The sequence below is a fragment of the Cannabis sativa genome, chromosome 3 (genome assembly GCF_029168945.1).
Source record: "Cannabis sativa cultivar Pink pepper isolate KNU-18-1 chromosome 3, ASM2916894v1, whole genome shotgun sequence".
NCBI classification, from domain to species: domain Eukaryota; kingdom Viridiplantae; phylum Streptophyta; class Magnoliopsida; order Rosales; family Cannabaceae; genus Cannabis; species Cannabis sativa.
The window spans coordinates 40,514,102-40,531,690 of NC_083603.1; the positions used below are offsets into that span (position 1 = coordinate 40,514,102).

General features: G+C 32.0%; 3 protein-coding genes across 3 annotated transcripts; 1 reads left to right on the plus strand and 2 right to left on the minus strand.

Annotated features, from left to right (window-relative positions):
- Positions 1-243: 243 nt before the first annotated feature.
- On the plus strand, positions 244-6,815 carry LOC115709608 (auxin response factor 19). Its single transcript, XM_030637744.2, has 14 exons — positions 244-990; positions 1,358-1,473; positions 2,192-2,290; positions 2,384-2,440; positions 2,565-2,720; positions 2,796-2,880; positions 2,983-3,073; positions 3,164-3,328; positions 3,422-3,544; positions 3,653-3,728; positions 3,818-3,956; positions 4,039-5,918; positions 5,993-6,183; positions 6,261-6,815. The coding sequence occupies exons 1-14, from the start codon at positions 927-929 to the stop codon at positions 6,400-6,402; spliced, it is 3,384 nt and encodes a 1,127-aa protein (XP_030493604.2). The 5' UTR covers positions 244-926; the 3' UTR covers positions 6,403-6,815.
- A 375-nt stretch (positions 6,816-7,190) lies between these two features.
- Positions 7,191-9,890, minus strand: LOC115709609 (cytochrome P450 CYP73A100). Its single transcript, XM_030637745.2, has 2 exons — positions 8,733-9,890; positions 7,191-8,063 (listed from the first exon to the last, which is right to left on the minus strand). Exons 1-2 carry the CDS (start codon positions 9,587-9,589, stop codon positions 7,328-7,330), a joined length of 1,593 nt encoding a protein of 530 aa, XP_030493605.2. The 5' UTR covers positions 9,590-9,890; the 3' UTR covers positions 7,191-7,327.
- Positions 9,891-10,802: 912 nt separating this feature from the next.
- On the minus strand, positions 10,803-15,400 carry LOC115709610 (FCS-Like Zinc finger 14). Its single transcript, XM_030637746.2, has 2 exons — positions 14,302-15,400; positions 10,803-11,216 (listed from the first exon to the last, which is right to left on the minus strand). Exons 1-2 carry the CDS (start codon positions 14,886-14,888, stop codon positions 11,054-11,056), a joined length of 750 nt encoding a protein of 249 aa, XP_030493606.2. The 5' UTR covers positions 14,889-15,400; the 3' UTR covers positions 10,803-11,053.
- Between the last annotated feature and the right edge of the window lie 2,189 nt (positions 15,401-17,589).

Genomic DNA, 17,589 nt, shown 5'->3' on the forward strand with positions numbered 1-17,589 from the left:
TAATTGCTCTAAATATTATAATTATTTTTGTACAAAAATTTATAATGTAATATAAAAGTGTGTTTTAAAATAGAGAAAGTAGAATTTTGTTAATGTATTTTAAATTATAGAGTAAAAAAGCTTTTGAAAGTGTTAAATGATAGAGTAAAGAAGTTATATATAATGTAAATGTAAAAATGTGTTGTAAAATAAAGAAATTAAACTTTTAATAATTTATTTTGAATGATAGAGTAAAAATGTTGTTGATAGTGGAGAAATGATAGAATAGAGAAACTATGAGAGTGCTCATGGTTAAACAATGAATATAGATAGAGAGAGAGAAAACTACAATCTCTATCCCCACTTTACCCAAGAGGTCAAACTATACTAATAGAGAGAGAAAAAGAAGAGAGAGAGAGAGAGAGAGAGAGAGAGAGAGAGAAGAAAAGGGCATTTTCATTGGGAAGGAGTAAGGAAGAGAAAGAAAGAACTCAAAAACACAAATACACATAATAGCAAAGAGAGAAAGAAAGAAAACAAGGTTTTATATTTGTATGTAGTAATTGTATTATATATGTCTAGCTAGTGTTGGGAAAGATAGGGGGCAAAGTTTCAGCATTTGGTCTCTTTATTTCTCAGCAAACCCTCCTTTTTTTCTGCCTCCCTTGTCTCCCCACCACTTCCGGCCACTGTCTCCGGCAACCCCTCACCGGATTTTTCCAACCTGGGTCAACCCATATCTAAACAAAGTCTTTTACTTTCTTCTCTTTTCTCTTCTGGGTTTCGATTGATTTTGTGTTTTACTGAGCTGAGCTGAGCTGATCTGAGCTCAAAGGTGGAATTTTGGCATCTGGGTATTGTTTCTTTCTTTAATCTGATTGCTGGAGGAGATGAGTCAGTGACATTTTTGGGTGTTTTGTTTAAAGTCAAAGTCGCCGGAACGAGCAATGAAGGCTCCGGCGAACGGTGTTGCTGGTGCTTCTGTTGCTGCTTCTCCTAATCCATTGGAAGGTCAGATTTCTCTCTCTCTCTCTAGCTTTGATAGGAGCCGGTGAATCGGTTAAAACAGTTGAAAATGGATTTGTCTTTACTGGGGCTTTGTTTTGATCGTTCTAAGCTTTTTTGTACGGACTCTCTCTCTCTCTTAACTTTTCCAATTGGGTGAGGATTTATGAGAATAAAGATTCAGTCTTTTAAATTTTTTCTCAATTGTGGGAGTTCAGTTTTGTATTTTTTTCTTTTTGGGTCTTATTTTCTCGGGAAACAAACAGAAAGTAGAAATTAATGAATTAAAAAGAGAAGAGATTAAGGGTATAAGCATAATAAGCAAGCATTGATTCTGACAAACAAGTGTTGTTGTTGTTGTTGTTGTTTGCAGGAGCAGAGAAGAAGAGCATAAACCAGGAGTTATGGCAGGCATGCGCTGGGCCACTGGTGAACTTGCCGCCGGCTGGGACCCACGTCGTCTACTTTCCTCAAGGTCACAGTGAACAGGTCTGTTCTACTGCTACTGCTAATTCTGTCTCTTTTTTATCAACCCTATTATCTTCTCTGCTAAAATCTAAAAATCCTTTCTTTACTTTCTTTATTTGGCTTTCATGGGTTGGTGGGGTTTTCATTTCAAGCAATGTCTATCTTCTTTATGAAAAATCAAATCAAAAGAGAAAAAAGATGACAAGTTTTGTAGTATGTTGATTTTGCTAGTTTTATCTTAAAGTATAAAAATTGTTTCTTTGATTTGCTTAATTTGGTTTTCATGGGTAGTTGGGGTTTTCAATCAATGTCCATTTTGTTCATACAAAATCAAATCTTTTATTAGATGAAAAGGAAAAAAAGATTACAAGTTTCAAATCTTTTATTAGTAATGTTATATAAAAATATAAAAATCCTTTCTTTAATTTGGTTTTCATGGGTAGGTTTTCAATTAATGTCCATCCTTGTTCATATAAACTCAAGTCTTTTATTAGAAATATTTATTTTTTTAATAAAATTATCACAAGTTTAATAGTATGTTGATATTTATAATGAACCCTACTTATCTTCATTTATGCTCTACTAAAATATAAAAATCCTTTCTTTGATTTCTTTAAAATGGTTTACATGGGTAGGTGGGGTTTTCAATCAATGTCCATTTCTTCATACAAAATCAAATCTTTAATTAAATGAAAAGAGAAAAAGATCATATGTTTTATAACTGAACTCCCAATCTCAGGTTGCAGCATCCATGAAGAAAGATGTAGATTCTCAAATCCCCAATTACCCGAATCTTCCATCGAAGCTATTGTGTCTTCTTCACAGTGTCACCCTTCATGTATGGCTAACCTTTTATTTTGATCTACTCTAGATTCCTTTTAATAGTTTCTAATTAAAGTTTTAATCTTTTTTCTTGTGTGTTCTTTATTAGGCTGACCCAGAAACAGATGAAGTATATGCTCAGATGACACTCCAACCGGTTCAAACCGTAAGCATTTCAATCTTTGTTTTGTTGTCTTCTAAAAGATATTAATTGGTGTATTTAGAAGATTATGAAGATTGTCTTATTGAGTTTGGAGAGTAATACAAATTCAGAATTCTTTCGTTTTTAGGTTGATAAAGATGCACTATTGAGGTCTGATCTTGCTCTCAAGACAAATAAACCCCAACCCGAGTTTTTCTGTAAAACGCTTACAGCAAGTGATACAAGTACTCATGGAGGTTTCTCTGTTCCTCGACGTGCAGCAGAGAAGATTTTTCCACCTCTTGTAAGCAGTTTTCGGTATTAGTTAGAGATTTCCCACTATGAATGCAGACTCTTATGTTCTTTTTTTCTGTAAAAGGATTTCTCTATGCAACCACCCGCTCAAGAACTTGTTGCCAGGGATTTGCATGATAATGTTTGGACCTTCCGCCATATTTACCGTGGTATGTTCTCCTTTCGGCTCAACAAAATCTTCCAAATTAGGCTTTTTAGGTGCATAGTTTCGGGGGTGTTGATTTTGTACTTTTTTGGCCCCCTTTATCTAGGACAACCGAAACGCCACTTGCTTACCACTGGATGGAGTCTATTTGTCAGCGGGAAGAGGCTTTTTGCTGGCGACTCGGTTCTATTTATCAGGTATGATGAACGGAGGTTGTTTATATTCTTCATGAAGTGCAAAAATACCTTTTGTTTAAACCTTTCAACTTCACTGCTTGTGATCATCAGGGATGAAAAACAACATCTACTTCTCGGTATTAGACGAGCTAACAGGCAACCTACGAACCTATCATCATCTGTATTGTCAAGCGATAGTATGCATATTGGAATTCTGGCAGCTGCCGCTCACGCTGCAGCCAACAATAGTCCTTTCACAGTGTTCTACAATCCTAGGTTGGCATTCTACATTTCGTTTTCTTTCAGAAAAGCAAATTCTTACTCGGTTTTCATGAATGCAAATTTTGATATCTTATTACATTTAAGCAGGGCTAGTCCATCAGAATTTGTTATTCCATTAGCAAAGTACTACAAGGCAGTGTGTGGAAATCAAATATCACTTGGCATGCGTTTTCGTATGATGTTTGAAACCGAAGAGTCGGGAACAAGAAGGTAGTTGTACATTTGTTGAATCTTGAATAATCTCCAATTACATATTGCCTTGTAAATCATGAATGTTTCGGAATACTGATTGAAAGCAAAAATGAATTCCTTTTGCAGGTATATGGGTACAATCACGGGTATCAGTGATCTTGATCCTGCTAGATGGAAGAATTCACAATGGCGGAATTTACAGGTTAGCTAAATGGGAATTTGCAATTATACAAATTTTTCTGATCACTATTTAAAAGTACTAATGCCATTTTCTTTTGTGTACTCGAATAGGTTGGTTGGGACGAGTCAACTACTGGCGAAAGGCGTAATAGGGTGTCAATCTGGGAGATTGAACCTGTTACAGCTCCATTTTTCATCTGCCCCCCTCCATTTTTCAGGTCAAAGCGTCCAAGGCAAGCGGGGATGCCAGGTAAGAGAATTGACAATATAACCGTTCTTTGACTTTGTGGAGTTTGGTTAAGTGATTGACTTATTCGGTATCTATTTTGTAGATGACGATTCATCGGACATAGATAACCTATTTAAGAGAACAATGCCTTGGCTCGGTGATGATATTGGCATGAAGGACAACCAAGGTTTTCCTGGCTTAAGCTTAGTCCAATGGATGAACATGCAGCAAAATCCTGCATCCTTGGCTAACTCCATCCAGCCAAATTACATGCAGCATTCGTTTTCTGGCTCGGTTCTGCAAAATCTTCCTGGAGCTGATATTTCTAGGCAGTTGGGCTTGTCAGCACCTCAAATATCTCAGGCAAACAACTTACAGTTCGGTTCCCAAAGACTACCTCAGCAAGCACAACAGCACGATCAACTCCCGAATTTACCTCCCACAATGAACTCTATAGGATCTGTTATGCATACGCAGCCACAGCAACAGATGAGCGATGCTACTCGGCAACAACCAAGACAAAGTATGGTTAATCAAACTCTACCTTCGAGTCAAGTTCAAGCTCAGACTCTGCATTCTCAAAATCTTGTTCAAACAAACAATATGCTTCAGCAACAAAATTCCATGCAAAGCAATCAGATTCAGAGAAACCTATCTCAAAATCATCAACAGCAGCATCAGCAACATATTACTAGCCAAATGCAACAGCAAAATCTAATGCAGTCTCAACTACAAACTGATCAAATGAACCAACAGTATCAACATATTTCGGATAATCAACTTCATTTTCAGTTGTTACAGAAGCTTCAGCAGCAACAACAGTCAATTTTAGCACAACAGTCGTCGCTGCATCCACCCGCTCAACATGCTCAAAACCAAGATCAGCAGAGGCAAACTTTGGATGGTTCCCATAGTTTCTCCAGGTCTTCAACTCCTAGCCAAATCTCTGAGATGCCACAAATGGTGACAAGCTCGCTTCCTCAACCGAACATTACAGTCACACAACAGATGACTCAGAATAATAACATCAATCAAACCAATGCACGATTCTCTCAAACACCCCATCAACCTAAGCTTCAACATCAGCAACATGGCATGCTATCTGAAATGCCAGGGAACATGGGACATCCCCCGAACTCAGTAACAAATCATGTTGCTTCAGGTGGTAACAGTGCAGCGACAGGAGTTGTGGGAGCTGGGCAATCTGGGATAACCGAAGATGTTCCATCTTGCTCGACATCTCCTTCTACAAACAATTGTTCAAATGGAGTTCCGCCAGTTATGAACAGTAGAGTTCACCGAAGTACAATTGTGGTGGAAGACATGGCTCAGTCTGCTGCCACCATATTGAGTCCCAATGGATTGGAAACAATGTCTTCAAATGTCAACTTTGTAAAAGATTTCCACCACCAAAAGTCTGAAGTCAAGCCTTCATTGAATATCCCAAGAAGTCAAAGTCAAGGAATCTGTACCCCTCAGACATACCTGAATGGAGCTGCTCAAACAGATTACTTGGATACATCATCTTCAACAACTTCAATTTGCCTTTCTCAGAATGATGTGAATTTACAGCAAAATAATCATCACAATAATCATTTTCCTTTCACTACACAGTCAATGCTTTTTAGAGAAGCAAGTCAAGAAAAGGAAGTTCAGGCAAATCAAGGAAACAATGGTTCTTATGGTAATCCCATCGACGATCATTTACCAGCACCTTTGAATCCCGATGCTTTATTGACAAAAGAATTGGTGGGGTTAGGGAAAGATTTCCCGAATAATCTTTCAACGGGAGACCTGTTGAGCAACTATGAAAATTCAAAAGATGCTCAGCAGGAGCTTTCATCTTCGATGGTCTCTCAGTCATTTGGTGTTCCTGATATGACATTCAATTCAATTGACTCGACAATCAACGATGGTAGCTTCTTGAACAGGGGGCCATGGGCACCAGCACCGCCATTTCAACGAATGCGAACATATACCAAGGTTTCTTTTTTATATATATATTTCAACTAAAAGAGCCATCTTTTGATTCTGACTTTGTTAATTTCTTCATAAAGGTTTACAAACGTGGAGCTGTGGGAAGGTCTATCGATATTACTCGCTATTCAGGTTATGATGAGCTTAAACAAGATCTTGCTCGTAGATTTGGTATCGAGGGACAATTAGAGGATAGACAGAGAGTAGGGTGGAAACTAGTGTATGTGGATCACGAAAAGGATGTTCTTCTCGTCGGAGATGACCCCTGGCAGTAAGTCTCTTTCATTTGAATTTACATTTACTCTTGTTTCACACTGTTAGCTAACATTGTCTTGTCGGGTACTTTAGGGAGTTTGTCAACTGCGTTCGCTGCATTAAGATCCTCTCCCCACAAGAAGTCGAGCAAATGAGCTTGGATGGAAATTTCGGTGGAGGCAGCGGTCCACTTCAAAATCAAGCTTGCAGTAGTTCTGATGGCGGGAATGCATAAAGTTAACAACTTTCTTCATTTGAAGTGAAACCGCTCGTGATCTCTTTCAGCATGTTGTAACACCGACGATGGATCATAAAGTCATCGGTGTTGATTGCAGGAGCAAACAAAATATAAAAATTTGCTTTTGCTCGAAAACACTAGCGAAATGAGAGGTGATTCCAAGGCTACAAAAGTTCTATTAGAGCTGGCTATGGATTTTTGACTAAGTCTTCTTGTTGGACTGTAAAAGGGAAAAAATTATACTAATTCTAGTTCTTTTTTTTTTTCTTTTGGTAAATTTTTGAAGTTTTCTCACTCAAATGCATTGTAGAAAGTAGAAAAGTATAATTTTTTTTTTTTTTATAAGTGATAGTTCTTCTGAGTGTAAATTTGTAGATTTCTTGAATGAAATTAATTTTATGTTAGTGAAATGCTTGTGAGTTTAGGAAGGCATTGTATCATTATATTCTAAGATTTGTATTTTTGGGGCTTTAGCATTATTATTATTATTATTATTATTATTATTATTATTATTATTATTATTCCATGTTGTATAGATTAGAGACAGAACAACATTCATGAAGTGCTTTGATGATGAGGTTGACCCTTTTCTTGCTTGTACTTTTTACATCTTCATTTTGAGTTAAGAGACAAAATTCTCAAATCAAATTTAGTCAAAGGAGAAATCTTTGAAACTTTTGAAATCTCTTGTTATTTATATTACCCAAATGTATCTCTTATTAAATTAATGAGAGAGTACAATCAATAATGTTAATTACATTAATTTTTGTTGAAGAAAAGAAATCTTTGAAACAGAAAACATCTCTTATTATTTATTTTGTCCAAATTTTGAACATTGAACCAATGTGAATTACAATAGTTTTTGTGGGGAAGAAAAGAACACTAAAACAAACACTTAACAACACAAGATTTTGAACTTAAATCATGTCATGATTGGATTGAACACAACAATAGAATGATTAGCAATATGCAAACTAAACTGTCCTCCTTTCTCACTCACATCAACCTTTTCCATTCCCTTAGGAGCTTTCATTTCAAAGCTTGAAACCAACTTAGCAATAACAGAAGCCAATATAGGCAAAGCAAGTATAATTCCAGGGCAACTTCTCCTCCCAACACCGAAAGGCAAGAATCGAAAATCAACTTTCCCTGCTGCCACAGCCTCAATGCTACCTTCCTCTTCCAAGAACCGCTCTGGTCTAAACTCCTCGGGGTTCTTCCACCATTCGGGGTTGTTGGCAAGCCACCAAGCATTGACAACAACCTTAGACTCTCTTGGAATTGTGAAGCCTCCTAGCTTTGCCTCTTCAAGATTCATATGTGGTACCAAAAGAGGTATTGGTGTGTGTAGCCTCAAAGTTTCCTTAACAGTTGCTTGTAGATATGGTAACTGATTCAGGTTTGATTCTGTTACATTTTCGCCTTTAAGAACCGCTCTGATCTCTTCGCGAACTTTGGTTTGAACCGTTGGATTGTTGACTAACTCGGCTATTGCCCATTCCATGGACCATAAGGTGGTTTCTATGGCTGCAACATTGATGTTTTCAACTATGTAAAGTACATTCTCTTTGCTGATTTCTCCTTTCTTCTCAGCATCTAATATGTGGTCTATAGCACAAGTTATCTTGTGCTTGTCTCCATTTGCAGCCATAATCTCCCTAAAAACAACACAATGTAAGCATTTGAGTCTTTAGTGTTGGAATTCAAAACCAATGTTCTTATTATGATCAATATTGATCAGCATTAAAACCCAATTGTCCAAATTCATATTCTATAAATGTTGAAGAAATTACAAATAGAATGTGTGCAAAGTTTTTTTTATTTTTATAAAAAAAAGTTTTATAAACCAACTTTTTTTGACAAAAAAATAAAAAAACCATTATTATTACAACTTACACCTTAAAAACTATAAAAATGAATTCTTTCAAAACATTTTGATATTAAAATATGGTTTTGAGAATAAGATTGTATGTAGTTTGGGACAAATCTATTAATATTATAGCATTTACTAATAAAATTATTGTCTTTTGAAAAATTAAATGTAATTTTTTTTAATTTAATAAGTATAGATCAAAATAGTAGAAAAATTCTATAAAATTAAATAAATTCAGTATAGGTGATTATAATGTAGTTATAAATATTTTTTTAATGATAAATAAGTTCCCACAAAATAAAATTTTTGGATTCGTCACTAGTTTCATTTAGTCTCAAAACATACCTATTCAACACCTTTTAGAATCCATGAAAGAAAAGTAAGATACTTTGGTGTGTGTATATATATATATATATATATATGTATATGTATAAGCATGTATTGTTTTTCTTACCTTCTTTTGCTGACATAGTAGTTGTTGAAAAAGGCTAGCCTTCTACTCTGCAAGTCCTTGCATTTATTCAAGTAACCTCTCAAGAAAGGTCTCAACAAAGGAATGAAATCACCATAGTTATACTCAAAACTCTGAGCCAATCTACTTCTTTCAGAGTTAAACTTAGTAGCTTCAATGAACAAAGGGTCATCAAGTGACTCAAATTTAGTGTCAAACATCATTCCATACATGATATTGTACAACATGAGCTGCAGTCTCCTTCTAATCACAATTCCTTCACTTCTCACCTTCATATCACTTCTAAGATCATCCACAACAAGGTCCATTTCCCTCTCCCACATAGCACTATAAAAGTGGACAACTTTGTTAGTGAAAAACGGGAGAGTCATGATTCTGCGCATCTTGCGCCAATGATCACCGTAGACAGTGAAAACCATGTCTTGTCCATTCCCGGTGAATATGTCAAAGACAACATTTCTAGGGCGAGAACCAAACTCGACACCCTGAGCATGCAAGACTTGGTTGGCGAGTTCAGGGTCAGAGACAACAGTTAAGTTCTTAGAACCGAGTTTGAGTAGGAAAACAGAACCGTACTTTTGAGAAAGTGATGTGAGAAAACGATGATTTAGATCATTTCCCACCTGGAGCCAGTTTCCTACTATTGGTAGGGAAATTGGACCAGGAGGGAGGTTTTTCGAGGAGTGTCTTGCAAAGAATTTTTGCAAGGCAAAGAAGATTATAGGAATGGATACTAAGATGGGCAATTTAGTGTTGTTGGTTGTGACAAGTGTTGTTATGATAGGAACAACAAGAAGAAGAGTGAAAATGATTGGTTTGGAGTTGGAATTAGAAGCCATCTTTTTAAGTTTGTTGTAGTTATGGAATGAAGTAGATAATAGATATAGATTTGAGATTAAGAAGGGGGAAATGAGAAGGCTTTATATAGAGTAAAAATTAAGGATGTTGGGGTTGGTGGTGGTGGTGTCAAATGGTTTTGAGAAAATCCAATGGGCAATATTAGTTACAAGGTAGGAGAAGGAAATTTTGGTTTTTATATAAATTATTACACTTTTAAAGTCATTTTTTTAAGATTAGTTGGTTGGTGAAAAGGAGGAAAGTAAATAGTATTTGACATGTTTTGAAATTATTTTCTTTTTTTTGTCAAGCTAAAATAAAAAAGATGGTATTTTTCCTTTGTTTGGGAGTGGTCAAAGGATAATGTTATGAAACCTATCTATGGTTCTAGGAAACTACAACCTTAGTCAAGAGTTTCATGGTCATGGTCAGAATATAACTTCTTCAAAAAGTCAACAATGTAGAGTTCTTAGATTTTAGCAAAAAGAATAATGATACATATCATAACTTTGTATAGTTTATTAAATTTATTCCTCATGCAGATATATAATTATTTGTCATCTAAAAAAATTGACCCTAAAATTTAGTGAAAAAAAATACAAATCCGGATTGTTTTTATTGCTATTGTTATTTTATAATAATATAAAAAAAGGGTATTAATTTCTACTTGACAATTTCGTTTTTGGGATTTCTTTTTTTTAGTTCTATGAGCAGCATTAAATAAAATTTAATTTTTTTTAATCTGCAATTAATTTAAATATACCAAAATTGTCCATGAAAAGGTTAGATTTATTTTAAAGAAAAATAAAATATAAAATCTTAATTTAACAAATATTTCAGAAGAGTGTTTATGCTTAGAAAAACCTTAAATAATTTAGTCAAAAAAAATTTAAATAATAAAATATAATTCCTCCCAAGTAATTTCTTTCTTTTGCTTTTATCCTTAACTTTGTTTTATGAATAATGAATTTAATTTGACATATATCAATCTTCATAAACAAATAAAAAAAGTAGGTAATTTGGCTCTTAAATTGTTTTTGTGCTAAATTTCATTCTATTAAAATAATAAAGAGAATTTCTCTCTAAAAAAAATATAGAGATTTATGTTAATATAATTAAATAAGATTAAGTCTTTTTTTTTAACAAAAATAATATGAAGTCTTTGGTTCCATCAATTAATACAAAAATACATATTTATTATTTAATAATTCATAATAGAAAGTAAGATAAGCTTCATGCACTACTAAATAAGGACATAAAAATAATAGTGTACATAATAATAATAATAATGTATATAATAATTTATAAGGCTACTTTTGTTGTATAGTCTATTATTATAACATATATATATAACCAATTTTTATTTATTTTTGGATACCCTTTTGGCACCCTATTTATTTACTAATACTCTCCAACTAATGTTTATTAAGTAAAAATAAATAAAAATATTTATTTATTTATCTATATTAAGCTGCAGCAACACCAGCCAAAAACACCTGAGGACTTGAGCAAGGAGAGACAGTGTAATCAAGAGATGGTTTCCTTGCTTCTGATCTGCATTTGTCTTTGTAATCCTCACTTCTCATGTGCTTCTCACGACAATCACTGCTGCAAAATGCCTTTTCTCCTCTGCAATACAATCCCGAAAAACCCCGATTAATCGCTAATTACATAATCAACAACTTGTTCTACAAAAATCTTGGGTTTTGTGGGAGCAAACAACATGCCTAACAATTTTGAGTTAGGTTTCTTAGGCAAGTATTTCGATCACTCTTCGCAACAAATAGAAAAATAGATATGCCTTGAATCCTAACCGAATGAATTAGCTTCAATTCGCAAGTTTGAACTTCCACTAAGACGCGCTTTTCTTAGTGAAGTTTTCCTCGAAACAACATGCATACCCGAAATGGGGAAAGAAAGAACCCGAAAAGAGTAGCTAAAATGGTCAAGTAAACCAACAAGAGCATGAACCATTATAAACTCCTAAGCAGAACCCGAAAAAGAGTAGCTAAAATGGTCAAGTAGGTGATTTCTTCCCCGAAAAAACTGAGATTCGAGTTCCTCTCGGGTACCAACATAACAATTGCTACGATTTTGGTTCCGGTCCTAAGGGAAGCATAGTTTTTCTTTTGAAAAAGAGACAAATCTAAGCATTAGTGGCTCACAAAAATGATGAAGGAAGCTCAAGCATAGTTGTCAGAAGGTAGAACAATTATATTATATGGAAGTGAATAGTTTTGATCAACAAAGGAAAGGACTGAATAATGATTAAGGGAATAAATTAGTTGTCATTTATTTAAGAGTGTGTGTTGCACCTTAACAAAGTAAGGTACATTTTTATAAAGAAGCATTAGCATATAACACGCCTCTCATTACTTCTTAACCATGCAAACAAACAAACAAGTCAAAACTTAGATGAAAATTCTAAAATTTCTGCTCGTGTTTTTACGGCATAAATACTTAAATTTAATTTCCAATTACAAATAAATACCTTAGTTTAATTTTTGACTGTAATAATATCTAAATTATAATTTTGAAACTTCTATAAGTATCCTGTTAAGTGTCAAGTAAATTTTCACGTGATAATCTCTAATTAGTCCAAGTCATTAAATTTTTATTTTTTATTTAAAAATTAATTTAAATATATCAATAAGAAAATAACATGTGAATAATGGCTTGAAACTTAACAGACAAATACTTAAGAAAATAAAACTTAAATATTATAACTGTAAAAAATTAAACTTAAATTTTCATCTACAACGGAGTAATAACTTAAGTATTTCCGCCATAAATTTTGAGATAAAAGTCTCTTAATAATGACCAACTTGAACAATTTTTTATGTATATATCAAAGTTGAGGATTAGACTTATAACAAGCTCAATAATTGAAGTTTTGATTAGAGTAGAGATTAAGGAAGATGGGTTATGGTCACAATATAAAATATAATATATGTATCTATATATATATATATAAATAGTTTAATGGGCAATTTGGCATAACATCTCAAAGCTGTAATGAAGTCATTACACGCCAACTTAAGCCAAAGGATAAACGTACAAACAATCATATACCAAAATCTCAATTTTGTGTAAGCAATATCTCAAACTCAAGTAAATTGACATACAATCAATTGTTGAAATCCAATACAAGGCTGCACCATTATATTTAAACTAAAGCTCCCACCTTTAACACTAATATTTAAGCTTTGGAAATTGGATTTTGGTAAGAGAAAAAAAAGAGTAATTTGCGGCATAAATATTTAAGTTTAACTCCTAATTGTAAATAAATACTAAATTTAATTTTTGACAGTAATAATACCTAAGTTATATTTTTGAAATATCTATAAATACATGGTCGCCAAGTGTCATACGTGACAGTTTCTAATTAGGGCTGATCATCGGTCGATTTGGTTAGTTTTTCTCAATATAAAAATCCAAAATTCAGTTGTCGGTCTAGATTGGTGCAATCCAAAAACCGATCGACCAATCCAGAACCTATTTTAAAACCGACCGTTTTAAACCTCGATTTGGTCGGTTTAAACCGCCCAAACCGAACATTTTTTTTAAAAAAAAGTGATTTAATTTATTCTATAAATACATTAATCTACATTTTACAATTACAAACATACAAATTAATTGTTCAAAAACTAATTATCTTATTCTTTTAACTTTAATATTAATAAAAAAATAATATATTAATATATATATATATTATTAATAACTATAATACATGAAAAAAAATTTAATAAATTAATATATATATATAACGGTCGGTTTCGATTTTTTCGGTCAGTTTATTACCCAAAAAAACCGACCGTTCAATGGCGGTTTAAACCGTTAGCGATTTTTTCGATTTTTGGTTTCGTCAATTTCAGTTTCAACGGTGTTCGGTAAGTCAGTTTGAACGGTTTTTTCGGTTTTCTGAATTTTATGCTGACCCCTATTTCTGATTGGTCCAAGTTATTGAATACTAATTTTTATTTAAAAATTAATTAAGTATACCAATAAAAAATAGCATGTATATAATGACTTAACACTTAACAGTGAGGTACCCACAAAATGTTTAGAAATATAACTTAAATATTATTACCGTCAAAAATTAAACTTATCTAAAATTGAGAATTAAACTTATATATTTACCCGCAAATTACTCAATAAAGAATTATAAATTCACATATTTCATATGAAAAGAAAACTTATATAGGAAAAATTTTCATATCAAATATGAAAAATTTATTTATCTTTCTTTTCTCAACAAAATCTAACTCCAAAACATAACCTTAAGAGATCATAGAACTATAGGAAGGATTACTAAGATATCAAGCAAGAAAAAAGTTCAAGACTTGGATAACTAAAAGGTAAAGCCTTTTAACATATCAATAATAAGCACTATGCATGTGAAAAACAAAGGTGAAAAGCCTATTCATGGTTAAAACAATAATAAAGAAAAAAAAATCACTTAACACAAAATATGGAAATCAAAATAGGATTTTTAAACCATAGCAATTAGCAAGCATTATCAAGATATCAAACAAGAAAAGTTCAAGACTTAATAAACTTAGATAACTAAAAGGTAAAGCCTTTAACATATCAATAATAAGCATTATGCATGTGAAAAACAAAGGTGAAAAGTCTATTAATGCTTAAAACCATAATCAAGAAAAAAGTCACTTAACACAAATTAAGGAAATGAAAATAGGATTTTTGTATGTACCTGTACATGAAAATGTCCAGTCCTTGAAGATTCTTCTTGCAAAGAAAGCAAGAATTCAAAAAATCTGGGGTCCAAAACTCTCTATCAACATCTCCAATATTGGCAGGTGAAGCAGAGAAAACACCAGAAGTAACAACCATATAAGAATTATCAACAACACCATTAAGCTTATCATCATAATAAACACGTTTCCTAATCAAATTGTTGCCATGGTGAGATATAACACAAGTATAACTTTCAGACAATTCATCAACCACTTCATCTTCAACAACATGGTGAATTTGATTATCAAAACCACCACCACCACCTCTGAAATTAGCAGTGGCTTTAGAAGCAGAAGAGACAATTGGGATTGGAGGAGTAGTGGGAGTAGTAGTTGATCTAGGTGAGACCACTACAAATGGTTCAGCTCCATGAGAATTGGAGGAGGTTAAATCAGTCATGGCAGCTACTATGCCTAAACCCACAACACCAGCTTGGAAATTTCTTGGGGATTTAGCTGTGGTTATGGAGAAAGATTCAGAGAAAGTGGTGAAGAGTGAAATACTCATAATGGGTTTCTTCTTAACTGATGATTTTTTCTCCATTTTTGGGTTTTTAATTCTTGATATCTTTCTTCAATAAAGTTTCAATCTTTATTGTTGTTTTGTCAAAGCTGAGGATGACCCAGATAGCTTTGACTCTTCCCAAGTCCAGATGACATTAGAAAAATGAGAGAGAAGAGGAAAGAGAGGTTTAAAGCTTCAAGAGGAGTGATATAGAAGCATAAAAATGGATTCTTTTTTCAAACTAAAGGCAAAAAAAAAGAAAAAAGAAAAAAAAAAAACCTTAAAACTATCTACTGTTTCACCAAAGAGAGGGAGAGAGAGAGAGAGAGAGAGAGAGAGAGAGAGAGAGAGAGAGAGAGAGAGAGAAGAGCTTCAAATGGAGAAGGCTCTTGACTCTCTCTGATCTTCTTCTTCTTCTTTTTACTCTCTATTTGTGGTTACAGAAGAAACTCAATATTAAAAGTATCAAACTTTCTCTTCTCTCTCTCTTTCAATTATTTTTTTTGTTTATTTATTTTTGAATTATTTTCTTTTGTTTATTTTTGTTTTGTTGTCAGATGTCACTTTCTCTATTTTTTATTTATTTATTTTACTGCAAAATTCTTACAAAAAAATTAATATTTTTAAAAGCCAAGCAAAAACATTAATCATTATTAGAGTTATTTTATTATATTCTTAGAGATTCGTGGTATATTATTGAAAAAAAAAAGTAAGTCTAGAACCTACCAACCATACATATGCATACAACTAATAATATAGTGGGTAGTACATAGTACAATAATAATAATAATAATTAATAAAAAATAATACATATATACATTAAAATAAATAAAGAGAAATGTTAAAAGGCACCAGTAATGCCAAACACTCTCCTACGTGTCAATATTACTAGTGGTGTAATTTAGTATCGGATCCCATATAGTTTAATATAATAGTTTTTAGGAAGTATCACTAGTCAATCGTAAGACGATATGTCTTAAGGGTGCTAAGTACCACTGGTGCCCAATAACAATGCTCTAAAATAATTGCTAATTATAATTTCTTAATCAATTTCTACTTTCGAAATTACATGTTTGAATATTTTTTTTTATAGTGATATTTGTTGTAATTACAATTTCTCTTGTAAAGTTTTAAAAAATTCGAAATAGTTTACCATACAAAAAATTGAGTTTTTGATATTCTAGTTTAGCACGCGTATTCAAAAAAATTTTAATTTATTTTTGACACTATAAATTATTCAAATTTTTTTAAAATTTACAAGAATAATACTGTAATTATAACAAATACTACCATGAAAAAAAATTAAAAACAAATATACTAATATATGTTTTTGGATATAGAAGTTGACAGTAGTACACCTTCCTACTTAAAAAAAATCATTAAATAATTTAATTTGATGGCAAAGTTTTAATCTTTATTTATTTATTTTTCTTAGGTTCTTGTTGTGGTTCATCAAACCCAAAATTGTATTTTAATTTTGAAGTGGCTTTGGTGGTAATGGAAAGGGTGGTATGGTATGTGGTGTGGTGAGTTGATTACCTTTGAATTGGGGAAAAAAGAAGATGCATTTTTATTATGAAAAACAACAATACACATAGCAAACCCCACTAAGGCTACCGACCCATAAAGCCAATCAATTAAAAACAAATTAATAAAAAAAGATATTGAGAGTTTGTGGTCAATTGATTCATATCACATATATCAATCTTTGTCACATAAAGCAATGAAATTATTATGATCATTTGTAGGGGTATTATATATATGCAAAAGATTTATTAGAATGTTGTTATTAGAGAATAGAGATATCTGTGGTGTTAAGCATCATCTAAAGAAAAATTAAAATTAAAATTAAAGAAGCCAAATATATTTTTTGAGAGCATAAGTTTACTTTCCTTTATACACTAATAAATTATAAAATCTAACACCAAATTATATCGTATAATAATGCCTAATATCATAATTTCTTTTAGGAATCATATAATGTTTTGCAAAAAATACTAATTGGATCTTCTATTTTGTTAAATAATAAAATAGACTCTATATTTTTCAAAATGGTAAAAATAAGACTCTAAGTTCAATTTTTAGCAATTTTATTTTTTAATATAATAAACTTCAAGATAATTTCTAACACGAACAAATACAGAAAATGTAACCAATTTTATTATAACATCTCTAGATGAAATTATTATTAAGTTTTATTTTGACAAAAAATTAGTTCAAGATCCTATTTATACAATTTTAGAAAATACATACTCTATTTTATCATTTAACAAAACAGAAGGTCTAATTGGTAATTTTTGTGAAACACAGTAGAAAAAAGATATTAATATTTTAGGAAAAATTTATAGATGATACATTTTCTGTTTATTTCGGTATTTAGAAGAGTTTTTAGTTTAGTTTTTTTTTTTATAATTGTGTATGTTTTAATTATTTAGGACTACTTATAAATTTTTAGAAAATTATAAATAATTTAGACTGTTTAAAATAATATTTAAATTTTTTCTTGCACACATGATTCCAGAATTTTATAGGTGTGGTAATAATAATTATTTTAATCTTATTTTTAGTACTATAAATTATTTATAATTTTTTAAATTTTACAAATAATTATAAATAAGTACAACACATGTGATAATAAAGGAACTGAGTAAAAACTCTCATAAATATAGAAACAATTAGAGAATGTACTAAAACACACATCAATATTTTGTTTCATCTCATCAAACACTATTCTAACTTC

Excerpts from the sequence above, each read along its gene's own strand:
- LOC115709610 (XM_030637746.2), bottom strand. The coding sequence starts at position 14,888 with ATGGAGAAAAAATCATCAGTTAAGAAGAAACCCATTATGAGTATTTCA. Across the intron at positions 11,217-14,301 it reads CTGGACATTTTCATGTACAG|AGGAGAAAAGGCATTTTGCA; the intron begins GTACATACAAAA and ends ATTGTATTGCAG.
- LOC115709608 (XM_030637744.2), top strand. The coding sequence starts at position 927 with ATGAAGGCTCCGGCGAACGGTGTTGCTGGTGCTTCTGTTGCTGCTTCT. Across the intron at positions 1,474-2,191 it reads CTCAAGGTCACAGTGAACAG|GTTGCAGCATCCATGAAGAA; the intron begins GTCTGTTCTACT and ends TCCCAATCTCAG. Across the intron at positions 5,919-5,992 it reads GAATGCGAACATATACCAAG|GTTTACAAACGTGGAGCTGT; the intron begins GTTTCTTTTTTA and ends TTCTTCATAAAG.
- LOC115709609 (XM_030637745.2), bottom strand. The coding sequence starts at position 9,589 with ATGGCTTCTAATTCCAACTCCAAACCAATCATTTTCACTCTTCTTCTT. Across the intron at positions 8,064-8,732 it reads TACTATGTCAGCAAAAGAAG|GGAGATTATGGCTGCAAATG; the intron begins GTAAGAAAAACA and ends TGTTGTTTTTAG.